General features: G+C 31.6%; 2 protein-coding genes across 2 annotated transcripts; both read right to left on the minus strand.

The window, feature by feature from the left end:
* Nucleotides 1–334: 334 nt before the first annotated feature.
* LOC108903721 (UDP-glucuronosyltransferase 2B7-like) lies at nt 335–3807 on the minus strand. The gene is made up of 4 exons (XM_018706004.1): nt 2971–3807; nt 1162–1381; nt 809–1028; nt 335–726 (listed from the first exon to the last, which is right to left on the minus strand). The coding sequence occupies exons 1-4, from the start codon at nt 3778–3780 to the stop codon at nt 444–446; spliced, it is 1533 nt and encodes a 510-aa protein (XP_018561520.1). The 5' UTR covers nt 3781–3807; the 3' UTR covers nt 335–443.
* An 8445-nt stretch (nt 3808–12252) lies between these two features.
* On the minus strand, nt 12253–15818 carry LOC108903709 (UDP-glucuronosyltransferase 2B15-like). The gene is made up of 4 exons (XM_018705984.1): nt 14970–15818; nt 13045–13129; nt 12736–12955; nt 12253–12529 (listed from the first exon to the last, which is right to left on the minus strand). The coding sequence occupies exons 1-4, from the start codon at nt 15777–15779 to the stop codon at nt 12253–12255; spliced, it is 1392 nt and encodes a 463-aa protein (XP_018561500.1). The 5' UTR covers nt 15780–15818.
* Nucleotides 15819–16031: the final 213 nt, after the last annotated feature.

The raw sequence follows: 16031 nt of genomic DNA on the forward strand, positions 1-16031 counted from the left end.
ATATTGGCTTTAAAATTTGTAAGAGACTACCTAATAATATGTCTTTAAACATAACCCAAAAGTTTTTAAAAGTTTTCTAATTTTTATGTAGTATTTTCACTGTTTCCTCTTTCTGGTTTTTAAGATTGATGACTATTGCTTGCTAAATCTGTCAATTTTGAAAGCAAAATAATATTATTATGTTGAGGCACATTCAGAAACAGTGAAAATGTAATATTTTACAGTATAAACGACACAGAATTGACCTTAAAAGAAAATGTTAAGCATTAAAATCTCTCAAATCATCATTATACTGATTAATTTATGAAAATTCTTAAAAAGATTCAGATAAGAGTTATAATTAATAAGCGATCTGCTTTATTATAACAAAAATATTAAAACATTCAGATAAGGAGGTCAGTCGAATAAGTTTCATCTATATACTACAGCTGGTTCAAAGATAATTATTGAGTTTTTGTCTTTTTACTACAAAGCCTCCAAAACAATTTAGATATCTTCTTCACTGCTAACACTAAGACAGTAACTATTAAAATAACTATTACGAACAAGAATCCTAAAACGTCTAAGAGGAAATATTGATAAAATGGTAGATCTGCAGCTGGATTCCTTAAATGCTTGGCGCCTTTATTTCTGATAACGTATTCTGTCCACCATACTGCTTTTTCTAATCCAGTCATGGGTTCATCTAAGATTAACTGTTTCATTTTTTTCACTCCGTCACGGTATCTGAAAAATTGTACTTGTATATTAAGAATTTCAAAGAGAATTAGGAAAATTTGGCTATTTATAAACTATTATCGAAATTTACCTTGGTTCGTTCATTACTTCCATAAGTGCATTTCTTAACTCGACCTTCTCCAAGGTTTGTCTGTTCAGAATTACAGCTACACCTTTATCTTTCAGTATTTTCGAGTTTTGGAACTGATCAGAGAAGAATGGTATTATCACAAAAGGTACTTCACCATAAATTGCTTCTTCCATAGACTGAAGACCTCCCTGGCTGAGGAACAATTTCACATTAGGATGATCTATATAAAAAGATGTATCATATTTTGAAGTATACATAATTCCTAATTAATGAAATATATATCTGATATTGACATTTTCGGGTTGTCTACGTAAGTGGAAATTAAATAAGAGTATTAATTGCTATCTACTCACTTAAAACTTTTTGTTGTGGTAACCATTTGGCGGTTTTAATATTTTTAGGCATGTCCGTTGTTTCTGCCTCAAATTTCCACAAAACTTTGTACGGCACGTCCGCTAGAGCCTCCATGATTGTCTTCAGCAGGTTTTGACTCAGTTCACTACTTTTGACGTTACCACCCAAACTTACGTAAATGCATCCCTCCTTGGCATCATCCAAGAATTTTTTAACATCCTAAAAATATAATACTTAGGACATAATATGTTTTTATTTCAGTCAGCTAATATTCCACGCCAAATCACTGTGGTCGTGACCCCACCATATTTAATTTTTCTTATATTTTAGTATTATTTAGTACCTTTCATAATGTTTTTCAACCCCTCAAGAAGTTATTAGCATTTGAATAGTTTGGGTAGAAAATTTACAAATACTTGTAACTTTTCTTTTCATTTTGTCCGTTTTGAGATAAAAATAAAATTTTTTTAATTTTTTTTGTTTTTTTTAACCAAAGAAAATTATTTTTAAAAAACGCGGCTTTTTTTCTTAGAAAAATGCTCAAAAATATCGTTTTTTAATATGCAAATTTATGAGGCAGGTTCTGGATGGGAATCTTTCTTTATTCTATTTTATTTTTCAAGTAAAATTTTTGTTTTTGTGTATTTTACAGATAATATAGATATAAAACCAAATTTTTTATGGAAGTAAATCGAGATGACTAATTACTAAAAATGCCATATTTTTAAAACTACTTCTACTATACAGGGTGTCGAGAAAGGCTCCTGTATAATCCAGATATATTGAATATCAGTTTAAACATGGAAATGAGTTACTTTAATTGCCCAAATTTCATTGTTGTCATGGTAACGACTTACAAGTTATAATTGAAATTTGTTTTTCAAACTTCTTTCTTTGAAGGCAAATAACTCCACAACGAAGCCCGATAGGAAAAAAATTTGTATGAAGTACTACAACTATTTTGAGCTCCCTTGTACATCCCTTCATTTTTGACATGATCTTTCCGGACACCCTGTATACACGTCACAAATATATAACAAAAAAAACTTAGAAAGTAAAGTTTTAAAAAATCTACTGAAATAGGAATTATAAACATTTCTTTTGGTCCAGTTTAAAAGCATTATCGAAACATCTGTATTATTTTTACCCGATACAGACTTAAAACATTTTTTTAATTAATTAAAATATCATATCACTGGTTGCTTAGATATTGTCACATTGTACGGTGACCCATCCAGTACAACGTGTACTCAAATTTTTTATTCAGTTGCAAAGATATAAAAATATTTTTTGTTACTTTTCTTATCTCGAAAACGAAGCATTTTTGAAGAAAAACCTCACTAATTTCTAGTTTTATAGCATTCTCTAGGGTCTGCTGTTAAATCTGGCTCACCCTTTATAGTAATGTGTTTTTTGTATTTGTCTCTTTTTTTTCCGTTATATTTTTGGCTAGGAAAAGCTTTTTTCATAAAAATAACCGTTGACTGATCCTTTTTTAAATTTTTGGCAGGTGGAAAAATGCCCAATAAACAACGGAAAAACGATTATGCCACAAATAAATAACGTTACACAATAGCGCCAGAGAAATATGTGAAAGATATTGTAACATACCTACTTAATAAGTTCCACGCTGTATAAAAGATGAGTTTTATGAGATATACTTAATCTAAAACTGATAACACTTTTTTAACTAAACAGATAATAAATTCTAAATGATTAAATAGTCACAGGGGGTCTCAATAGAAATAACTTTAAATTATATACTTGTGATTAGTATTCCTGGAATATTTCATTTCCAAAATACTTACTGGTGACAATGGCTGAGACGACACGTCTTCCCTGTACCCAGCAATCGATATCGTGTTGGGACCTAATGCTCTAGGACCTTGAATTAAAGGGCTTATACTAAGGATCATCAAATCAATATCACTAATAAGTCCAGTTATTGTCGAATTTGTGTCAAAGTATTTATTCAAAATCTTCTGCCTCTCAGGAAAAACTGTGAAGGCAAAGTAATACTTATAATACCAGCTGACTAACGAGCTCATCACCCGTTCCTTAAAAGTTAACTGTCCATGGAAGGGCGACACGAATTCTGGATGCAAAATAGGATGAGCTGGGTTTCCTATTAAATGGTAAAAGGACGCAGTTACCTCCATGCTGGCAAATAACACTTTTGGACAATTATATATTTCCGCAAAAGCTAGCCACTCAGGAACCAAGAACTCCACGAACACTACGTCGAAACTTTTCGGGTTGTGGATCATATCTTGAATAGTAGGATGAGCTAGTTGGGTTTCTGATGCAGTCCTCATCAGTTCCAACATACCAGCATGAAAAGTCCACATTGTCAGCATATTGTCCTCAACTGACCGACTTATATTACTGACAAATTTGTAAATGCTTGACATATCTATTTCTGTAAGATTAACTAATTTGGGATCACGCAGAGGGTTAGGCGTTATAAGGGTCACTTTGTGACCCCTTAAAGATAATTCTTTCCACAAATGCGTGTAAGCTATTTGGTGGCTGTAAGACGGACATGGTAAAACCGCTAAGATGTTGGCACAGTCTGAATAAACAAAACTTATCACCAGTAATACTAACTTCACTAACATTTTGTATGCACTAACGTGATATATACATCTACCGCCTAATAAAGATCAAGGATATATAAATTTATACTAACGCATGCTCCGAAACTGTAATATAAGAAAACTGAGATAAGGCTTATCGTCAATATGAACATAAAATATTGCACTTGCAACGTTTTGAGCTGTAGTTACTACTATCTAGAGGGCTAGGGCATGTAACGGTCTTACTAAATTAAAGGCTTCATAGTACAGGGAAGCACTGGGGTACTTTTTACCTAATTGCGACAACTCTACAGTGTTTCAATAAATAGCTAATCAGTCGCAGTGCTTTATGTACAAACAATCAATGTTTGTTGTTAATCACGTTCTAAGATATTCTGTATCTAAATTATGACACAATTTAAAATAACTTTCATTAGAAGCTAAGTTGACGATCTTTTTAAATTAATTTTTTAATTGCTATTTATTAATTATATTTTAATAAAATATCAATACTTGACAATAATTGAATTTAAAGGTGTTTTGATGAATATTTGACTCTGGGTAATCTAATATTAAAAAATATATTTCAACTTATTTTTGAAAATACTACCAAAATGAAAATCACAGGTTTCATTACTACACAAATTCTTTTTTGACAGAAAATTAATTAAAATATCTTACAACTGGTTTAGTGCAATAATTAATTACAACTCAATTTTATGTGTAACAACAAAAAAATTCATCATCAAAATAATTATTTTTGCTGTTAATGTTACTACCGAAGCTTACGTAAATGTATCCTTCTCTAGCTTCGTCTAAAAACATTTTTATTCTCTGAATATTGATAAATAAAAGTGTTTAACTAGCTTGCTGTCTAAGAAATGTTGTGAGTTAAAAAAAAAGCTAGAATTTTTATTTAGTATCTATCTCAACACAAGACTGATTTATATTTTTGTCCACAATCACCTTACAATCGTACTTTTATCCACACATATTATGAACCGTATAAAGTAACTTTATTTCACTAGTAGAATAATGAAAAAATAATAAACCTATCCTACAATAAATCAAATTGAATTCATTTACTTATTAACTTTTTTGTTTTATCACATTTAACTTCCTTTTTTAATAATAATAACCCTTGTAGCATTGTTGCACTCATTTTCGGAACGCATAATATCTACCGAAGTTTGTGAAGAATTTGCACAAGTTACGGATGTATCTTCTTGTAAGGAACAGCTATATTTTCTTGGATTTTCCTTGCAATATCAAGTTTGTTAGATACAGACATAACCTTCTGCTACAGAGGATCTCTTCCATCCACCATGGCGTTTGATGGTTGTAAGATCAGCACCTTTATTGGCCAATAAAGTTGTTGAAGTGCGCCTCATACAATGGCCAGTATATGCGATGATATTGTTATGTTTTATTAAATTTGAAATCTTAATCGATTCTTTTCTCGGCAACCGAAACATAAAATTGTCGAATGAATACAAATTTTGAGATTGAATATAGTTGAAATAGACACAAACAGGGTGTGGATGACTGTAATGAATTTAAATGAAGGACATTTATCAATAGTATAAGTTAAAATGATGTAATTACTAAATTTTCACAATAAAACGTCTCGACTGTCAAAACTATGACAAAAATTGAATTGCATATTCATAAAACTATTCAGATGCACTCATGTAGCACAATTATGTTATAAAGAACAGTAAAGAACCATATTACAATATCAAATGTCAATAAAAAGTTCTGGCATGAGCACATTTAAAAATATAGCGGAATTTTGACAAGTTATCGACGGATGATGAAGGTTTTTCACAGATAATAATGATTCATGCAATAAAACTGGTATATAAACAATGCATAGTATACATGTAACCAGAATGTATGTGTGGAATTAAACCTAAGCATCTGTGAAAACTTTTATGTATCCTTTAAATGTTGACATTTGTTGTTCCGTTAGTATTTGTAAATTTTTTATTGTATAAGTGTAGTAGTGTGTGTCATATGTGCAGTGTAAAAGACCCTCATAACTTCATAAACTGTGCTTAGAGTCCAACCAAAGTTCAAATTGTTGTGTAGACTTTATTAATACTTGATGGACCGGAGAACTTTGAAATTTTCTTTCGTTTACATCTGAAAAACGAGTAAAGACTGTATAAAAGGTGTTAAAAAGGTTGTACTAAAGACATTGAAAGGACAGACATGCTGAGAATTAAGCTATTTATCAAAATTTAGTTGAAATTTGTAGATATAAGTAAAATTTTGGCATGACTTTTAAGTTAACCTAGAAACGTGCAATTGGTGTCAAAAGATGCAAAAAATTCAAGGAAGTTGAAAATGTAAATTTCATGCATCATAATTCAGTCCAAAAGTTAGTATTTGCATAAATAAATTTTCAAAAATGTGTTATTGTTGCTATAGAAACATTCACTTGTTTTTCACGTTTATTAAAACTAATCTCCGGGCTCGAGGTAGCCAGTCTTCCATGTTTACCTGTAGCAGTAACATCGCTAGTTTGCTCCTAGAAAAAACAATTGTTATCAATAAAATCAACAAGTTAGTGAAAAAGTCATACTTATCAAACCATCTTGGTGGAGTAATGTCACGGACAGATACAGCTGTCAAAAGTTCGAAATTCAAATTAGTTTCATAAGTTCGGAAATTCATTGAGCCACATCAACATAAGTAGTTATGAAACAACAAATTTGAACAAGGTTAACAAAAATAAATAAAAAGTGATAAGTGAAACCCAATAAAAGAATAGTGCAGTGCAGTTTTCATCTGTAAGAATTCCAGTAAAAACATCCAAGGAAATCTTTGTGGCGTGACGGCGGTTCAACGAGGAAACTCCAGGCCAATGCGATTACATGCAGGAGGATTTAAATTACCAGCAATAATTCTACGATCGTAAGTGTCGCCACAATTAGCTAAACAAATTTGCAAATTTGAAAATAAAGCGCTATAAAAATTTCTACATTAAAAATCCCACTGCATATATGTATAATTAATGCACAATATCATTGTCAACCAACCAACTAGTTACAGTATAAAACACTACTATGCACTTTAACAGTAGAATTTAGGGGGAAAATATCTTGTTTTATTAATCTAGTGTAAGAAGTATAACAGTAGTTGTCAATTGTAAAAACGTATAATCCATAAAATCAGATTGTAATATATCGGTATTTGTAACATACAACATATCTTTCATTTAAAGGAAAAATAGAGTAAGGAAACAATATAAAAATGTTTAATCCAGATAAAAATAAGTAAAAAAGGAACCCACACGCTGAGTGAGTCTCATATCAATATCAACAACATATTAAAAATAAAGGCGCCCAAAATAAATCAAAACAAAAAAAAATAACAACATTAACAAAAAAAATTAAAAGGCATACCAAAAAACATAATAATATAAGAGCAGTGTGATCTTAATTTATTATTCTTGTAACCGCAACTGTGAAATAGCATGTCAGATGTATTTGTATGAACATCCTGAAAAAAATATGGAACGAATACATTGAAGATGAATTTTTTTAGACAAAACGTCTGAATCTGGTTCGGGCTGAAGTAGTACAGTATTGGGGGTTCTGAAGGCTTACAAAAATGTAATAAAATTTCCACGGTCGTATTTAAAAAAATGAAGTTGATGATGGTCCTGGAGAGACGAAAGGGGACATATAAAAATTGATTATGCCATTCGATAGAGGGCAAAAAGTTTCCATGAGAAAGTGTTCTTCTTTTCACCTCAAACAAGGCTGAAATGAAACACGGATTTCCAAAATTTCGTTTTTTTTTCAAATATTTCGAAAATTAATCATGTTAGCTTTGATTTTTGAGAGGCATAATGTTGGTCCCCTAATTGTGCAACTTTGCTCCCATTTAAGCTACTTCGTATCTCTTTCCGTTTGTTTCCGAGATCCCTGTAGTGAGAAGAGAATTTGTAAAAGCCATAAATATCTCAACTATAAAGATTTTTCGGAAGTATGCTGTTTTGTACTGTGATTATGACTAAAATCGAATACGGCTCAATTATGGTATCCGATTTTTTTTGTAAGATGGTCTTTATCCACTTACAGATTATTCCCAAAATAGTCTAATAATGACGTAAAATCAGACAGGTTCGACAATTATGTACCTTTTCAACGTCAAGTACAGTACATTTTTTGATATCTGGCGAAAATCGTAGATAGCAATTTTTACTTTATTGAGTTGCCTCACAAACCAATATTTTAATAAAATCTATTTACAAATTATGAAAAATGATATTCTTAATGATAATTTAAATAGTATATGCAACTGGGTAGCTCGTTTAGCAGGAGCATTTTTGGTTTGTTTTGTTTGTATTTAACTGTAACAGACAATTTCATTTTGTTTGCTTTATTTTATTAATTTTACTTACATTTTTATACGTTTGTAATAATTTTATAGCCAATGTAGCTGGGTAATTAACTTTTTGTTTTTTGGTTCGTTTTTGTTTTTATTTTGCTATAAAAGAAAATTCATTTTTTTTAACTTTATTTTATTAAATTGGTTTTATGTTTGTATTTAGTACATCTATTGCGCCCCATTTTTTTCAATATCCTTATTATTCCTATAATTGGATTTTTCCTGTTTGAACAATAGATAATATTGTCTTATACTATATTGTTATTTAGGATCAGGTAAGTATGCCTTAATTGATTGTGAGTTTGCAATTTATTGAGAATAACATAACAGATAATAAATAGTAATAGAATTTGTCAAATATTCGTTTGTAATTTTTCTTTTCTTTCCACAAGTTGCTAATTTTGTTAGGTACTTACCGGTGACGGTGGTTTGTGGCGACATATCTCTCCTGTTTCCAGCTGTTGAAAATGTATTGCATTAAAGGACGTGCTGAGAAACATCATATCAACGTGTCTTATAAGATCCATTAGGGATGAATTTGTATCAAAACTTTTATTCATTATCTCTTGTTTTTCGGAAAAAACTGTGTAAGAATAAAAATAGAGAGTATACCAAGTAAATAACGTACTCACAACTCTTTATTTAAAAGTTAATTGCACGTGGTAAGATTACATGAGGTCTGGATGCAAAATAGGATGGTCTTGATTCCCTGTTAGAAGACAAAATGATGCAGTAACATCCATACTAGCAAATAAAATTTGCGGGCATTTATAGATTTCCGCGAATGCTAACCATTCTGAAAGTAAGAAATGTATAAAAATTAAGTCAAAGCTTTTTGGATTGTAAATCAGATCTCGAACGGAAGGATGTGACACTTGGGCTTCTGATACGGCCTTTACCATTGTTATACCCTTTAAATGAGAGTTCCACATTGTCATAATATTATATTCAGCCGCCTTGCTTAAGTTAGCAGTAAATTTGTAAGATCATCCCATATCTATCTCTGTAAGATTTACCAACTTTGGGTCGTTCATAGTATCTGTTGTGAGGGTCACTTTGTGTTCTCTTAACGACTACTTCTTTCATAGATGCATCTACCTACGCCATTTGGTGACTGTAAGACGCAGTTGGTAGAATTGCTAAGATATTAGCGCAGTTAGTAAAAGAAACAAAGTGTAACGCTAAAGACACAATCACTAACATTTTGTGAACACTGGGTATACAGATACACCACACGGACCATCAAATAATGATCAAGGATGCAGTGGTTAGACCATCATTACGCCAGGTTGCAATATATACATTTATGTCAACTCCTATCAAGGTTAGGTTTAAGTACTTACCAGCATATCCCAATAAATAACCTGTCTGCCTGTACCTATTATTTGTCAGGTTCAATCGTCGCTTTAATAGAAACATGACGAAATAATGTTTATAAATAGTACTGATACAATTAAAATTATCATAATCAAATAACCTGGTTCAAGACACTTAAATAAACACACTGTATATTATTTAGTTCCAGAATCGACTAAATGTGAAGAGTTGTCACTGCTTTGTTTCGGAATATCTCGAATTATTTAATATTCGTGGGGGAAAACATACATAGGTATTGAATTTTCGAAACCGAGAAAGCTGCATCAACCAAATTCGAACAGGACATAGCTAATACTATGCGAAATATCGTTTTACCCTTGAAAATGTTGTCACCGCCGTTCTTGGTGGTGAAAATTCGAAATATTTGGAATTTTTAACAATCTTCTTGGCTGAAAACATATATAGATATTAAATTTTCTAAACCGAGATAGATACACTAACCAAATTTAGACGAGACATAGCTAATACAATGCGAAACATCGCTTTAATGTTAAAAATATTGTCACCGCCGTTCTTGATGGTGAAAATTCGAAATATTTGGAATAATTCAATCTTCGTGGCTGAAAACATACATAGATATTAACTTTCCTAAACCGAGACAGATACACTAACCAAATGTGGACGGGACATAGCTAATACAATGCGAAACATCGCCTTAATGTTAAAAATATTGTCACCGCCGTTCTCGGTAGTGAAAATACGAAATACTTGGAATAATTCAATGTTCGTGGCGAAAAACATATATAAGTATTGAAATTTCGAAACCGAGAGGGATGCACTAACCAAATTTGGACGGGACACAGCTAATACAGTGCGAAAAGAAAAAATAAATGGCATCCATACCTAATGAGATGAAACTACTGTCATATAATTAAAATTTACTGAATTGAGCAAAATTTAGAAAATACATTAAATTACTTTTCATTCAATACATTTTTTATAATAAAATAATTTCTGGTCGTCGTCTTCAAACTAAATATTAAAATATGTACCTATGACTAGAACTCCTAATTTTGATGAGACAAAATAAAAGTAAACTAAAGGAAAATAATAATATACTGATTGTTATCACTTGATTACCATCGATACATTTATTAATGTCATTGCAGATTGTATGTACTTAAATTATCTGTATCTCAACTTTTGTTTATAGAATTATTGTGTGACTTTAATCTCGCTAGTCACTCGATTTGTTAATTAAATTCATTGCCGAAGATAATGCTAATGCTGTGTGCTCCGTTTTGTTTATGTGTTTAAGGTTACAAGATGATTTATGACTAATTCTGAATTCTATATTTTTGTTTTGTTTGTCCAAAATAAATACATGAGCAATTATTATTTATACTGGACAAACAAAAGAAAATATAAATTATTCATTACTATTATTATGTGGCTTGGCTACATTTTTCCTTTTTTTTTTAATTATATTTTCCATGTTTTTTTATTGGATAGGCCGATTCAACAATTTAATTAATAATTTTTATATAGTTGCTTTTTTAAATACGATTCTTCAGCAATAACAATGTTGTCATGACATTACCTGTCACTGTCACGGCCTACCATATAACATTGTCCATGAGTAATTAGGCCTCTCACGGCCTAATTGGTGACATTTAGTTAAAATACCTATACGCATTTTGGACCATATCAATGTCCGATATGTCAAAATATATTACAACTAAATCTGTAAATCCTTACGTAATTGGAAAGAAGGCAGAAATGCCTGAAAGAGGCCTAACAATGAAAAGATATCTTATTTTCTTAATAAAAAAACCTTCTTTTCTTTTTTAATAGTATCTTGCTTATTGTTAGAGATGGTCCCAACAAACACTATATGACTATGCTCGACAGAGAACGTTCTATCCAAATATGTAAAAATATACAGGGTGCTCCATTTAACCTTATTTTCTTTTTTAATAGTATCTCGCTTATTGTTAAAGATGGTCCCAACAAACACTATATGACTATGCTCGACAGAGAACGCTCTATCCAAATATGTAAAAATATACAGGGTGTTCCATTTAAATTTACAAAGTTAACATCCGCGGCCATTTTGTTTGGACTTCATTTGTTTTTCAAAAAATTCATAAAAAATCGTGTAAAAGTCTTTTGTATTTTACATTTTTTTATAACTCTTAAAACAAAAAAGTTAATGGGGGATCAGTTGAGAGCTGTTCTGCTCACTGCATTGCGACCATTGCACAGTAAAAACAAGAAAAATTTAATCTGCCACACCTTCCTCCACCCCGTCTAGCAGGTGATAGTTTCCACCCCTCTAGGGGGTTGATTCTTTGTCTGTGTTCATCCTTCACCATGTCTCCTTTACATTTTCAAGAGCTTGTAAGCTAGAAGCTTTCATGACGCCGATCTATGTCCGAAAGGGTATAGAAGTAGAAGGGCTGTACAAAGCGTACCAACCCTTTCGGGGAAGCCCTTAGCAGTGATAGTTGAGAGCACGAGGGTGGCCATTTCTACTCGTTTTCGTAATGATATTGATATTCATAACTTTACCCCTGTTTAAGGATTGTTTTTGGCTCTACACAAAAATTTAAGGGGTATACGTATAATTTTTTTGACGTCAGCTTCGGATTCAGCGTCGAAAAATACATAGGAAGATCACGACTTTTTTTTGTGGGGCTGTATAATTGATGTCCATAATATAATGTGATGATTATTGTTAAAATTGAAGAAGAATTAAAATTAGAAACAGTAAAAACATTGTATATATTTTAATTTCTACTTTTGCTTTCTATGGTGAAACCTACAAAGCAACTTGGATATCTTCTTTAGTGCCAGCACTAAAGCTGTAATGATTAGTGTAACTATTAGCATTAGCATTCCTATAACGTCTAACAGATAATACTGATAGAGTGGTATACTCGCTGCTGGATTCTTCAAATGCTTGGCGCCTTTATTTCTAATGATATATTCTGTCCACCACACAGCCTTCTGTAAACCAGTCATGGGTTCATCCAAAATTAGTTTCTTTAATTTCTTGACTCCTTCATAATAACTAAAACATTAAGTATTTCCATTTGACTGTTCCAGTTACAATGTTCTACAATTCCCGAAATTTTATTTATTTAATTAGATACTTTTGCTGGTCTAGATTCTATAATAGTACATGGCACATTTTTTTATGAAACCATCAGGTCATAATTTTTCACAATTACGTGAATATATCCTTAAAAAATCCTTTTAAATATAACGGCTACTTACTTTGTGTCATTCATTACTTTCATAATAGCATTATTTAAAACATTTTTGGTTAAAGTTTTTCTATCCAGAACAATAGCGATATCTTTGTTTTCCAACATTTTTGCATTTTGAAACTGGTCAGCAATAAATGGTATTATCACAAAGGGTACTTCACCATAAATAGCTTCTTCTATCGACTGAAGGCCTCCTTGGCATATAAATAATTTCAAATTGGGATGATCTGAAAGGTTAGTCATATTTTAGTAATACACTTTTATCAGTTGTACGAAAAAGATATCTGCTGTTTGATAAAGTTTGATAAACACTCACTTAAAATTTTCTGTTGAGGTAACCATTTCGCTGTTCTGATATTTTCGGGTAAATTAATGATTTTGGTCTCAAATTTCCATAGTACCTTGTATGGTCCGGATTCGTTACATGGGTGAAGCGCTTTTCTAATTGGCTGACGTTCCACGTGATTTCCACAATCAAGCAAATCTGATGTGGTGTTTTTGGTGACAGATTACGCGGTCCGATAGTGGTACTGCACGTTTAAGTGGTGCTGCTTACTTAGAATTTTACACCTTACCGGATTTGTTGGAAGAAGTCGCTCTACAAATCCGTGCCTAAATGTCCTTCATGCATGATGGTGCCCTACCTCATGCTCAATTTGTGAATTTTTACAACTTTCTGGTAAGGTGGATAGGACGAAATGGCCGTGTACGTAGGTCAGCACGAAGTCTGGATATGAACCCCTTGGACTTTCTTGTTTTGGGGCTGTATGAAACAAACGCTTATTGTCGATGCAGCAGATCTTCAACAGCGTATTTTTGCTGTTGAAGATTTAATTCTGACTTTTACTCTATATTTACGCTACTTCCCAACTCAAAAATAGGAATTTTGATTTTAAAATTTGTATTAGGATATTATTTGAGGTTATAAACGGATTTGTTTTATAAAAATGTTGTGTAAAATAATAAATAATGGTACTTCTTTCTTAAGTATTTTCATGTTTTTTTTATTTATAATCACCCTGTATATCTAATCTAAGATGTTTGTATGACAGTCTCTTTTTTCGAGGGGTAGAACTTCTTATAAAAAGTGACATTTTTCGATAAAGTCAAAAACAAAAGAGTTTCTCCTCTTGTCAACTCCATACGTGGACACACTATATATACATTATTAATAAACTTTATTGTACTTAAATTATCAAGTTTTTACTAAATTATTTTATTAAAAAAGTAAAAAAATCAAAAAATATTTTTTTTGTTTATTAACGATTTTTTGCATAAATGTTTCCTTTTACATTTTTTAAATAAGCCATTTCGATGAGAAATTCAATTCTCTACAAAATTCTTTTTCGTGCTATATTTAAAAAACGGCAAAAGTGCATTTTCACCCCTATCTTCAATTTCAACCCTCTAATTTAATAGCACCCCGCGGTTTTTTCATTTATAATGACCTTTCGAACAAGTCATGTGTTGAAATTCGTTGAACGTCTTATTTCCTTCCTTTTTTGCAAACAATGAGAATTATAACGTATAAGGGTAAACGCGACAAAAACCGAAAAATTGGATAAGTTTGAGCAGCCATATATCAGTCAATTTTCATCCAAAAATACTTTTCAGCCTCTAGTTTTGAAGGAAATTTTATCTACTTTTTTTCTATGAAGCAATGCGTATACCTACCTTTACTCAAAAGAAAAACTAGAGGCAAAAAAGTAAAAAAAAAATCAGAAAATCGAAATTTTTGCTATATTTCAAATTGTTTATTAACGATTTTTTTTTGCATAAAATGTTCCTATTAATTTTTTTAAATAAGCTATTTCCATGGAAAATTCAATTCCCTAAATAATGAAATTTTGCTTCGTTTTCCAGCTACAATTAAAAAACTGAAAGGGGTGCATTTTCATCCCTATCTCCAATTTTCACCCTCTAATTTAATAGCACTCCGCAGTTTTAATCTAAAATGAGCCTTTGAACGATTCATGTAATAAAATTGTTTGATCGTCATAGTTACTTTTAACCCTGTTTTTATTGGATATACTCAATAGCCTACAGGGACTGCTTTGCATTTGTTTAAACCTTCATGCGAATTTGTTTCATTTAAAACGTAATGTTTTAGACCATCACTTGCTTAATAAAAGTTGGGTCATTTTCGTGTCCTCTATTACCCTTTTCAAGGAACGCACTTATTTCAGAAACACCCTGTATAGCAGACAGAATTATTTTCATAAAATTCTTATATTTACTTACCGTTGGTAATGATTCTAGTGATAAATCGTCTCTGTGACCCCCAATGGTAATAGTAGCTGGACCAGTGGGCCTTGGTCCATGAAGATGTGGATTTTCATTTAGAAACAACATATCTATACTTCTAATAAGCTCCGGAATGGTAGATGTGTTATTAAAATATGTTTGCAGCATTTTTTGCTTCTTGGGAAAAAGGATGTAAGCGAAAGTATAGTGCAAATACAACGTAACGATTGTACTTATTAATCTTTCCCGAAAACTTAACTGCCCTTGGAAGGACACCACGAACTCAGGATGTGAAATGGGATGAGCAAAGTCCCCAAGAATATTGTAAAATATCGAAGACAAACTCATTGTGGCGATTAGAACTTTCGGGCAATTATATATTTCAGCAAAGCCTAAAAGCTCTGGACACACATTCTCCACGAATACCAGGTCAAAATTATGTTCATTATGTAACAGATCCTGGCCTACATGTGAAGATAGTACTTTGTCGCAAAGAAAATCCATTCCAGTGGAGAGAGTGGTGTGGAAGTTCCACATTGTTATCTCGAATTCTGTTTTATAGCTCAAATTGGCAACAAACTGGTAGGCCCAATTCATGCTGATCTCAGTCAGGTTGGTTAATTTGGGATTATTCATTGGATTCGGCGTTAACAAAGTAACGTTGTGTCCATTAAGGGACAAAGCTTTCCATAGAGGTGCGTAGGCTATCTGATGACTGTACGATGTAGTAGGAACTAAGGCTAGAATGTTTGCGCACTGCGAATGTGGCGTTGAGAACAATATCAAGCACACATATTTACATAACATGTTTGCAGCACATTGGATACTAACTAATCACTTATTGTGTTTACAGTTGTATTTGTTATCAATACATATACAAATGTTATTACAAGATACCTACTTTATAGCTCATTTGCTCATTTGTACACAGTACAGTATTTGTACACAGAAACTAATTAATCGTTTTTTTATATTGATAAAACCATACATTTTACATTATTCGAGTTCATTATACTATTTTTAATGAATAGGTGTTCTTTTTTATTGGTCTTGTACTAC

The sequence above is a fragment of the Anoplophora glabripennis genome, unplaced genomic scaffold (genome assembly GCF_000390285.2).
Source record: "Anoplophora glabripennis isolate ALB-LARVAE unplaced genomic scaffold, Agla_2.0 scaffold63, whole genome shotgun sequence".
Classification (NCBI taxonomy): Eukaryota; Metazoa; Arthropoda; class Insecta; order Coleoptera; family Cerambycidae; genus Anoplophora; species Anoplophora glabripennis.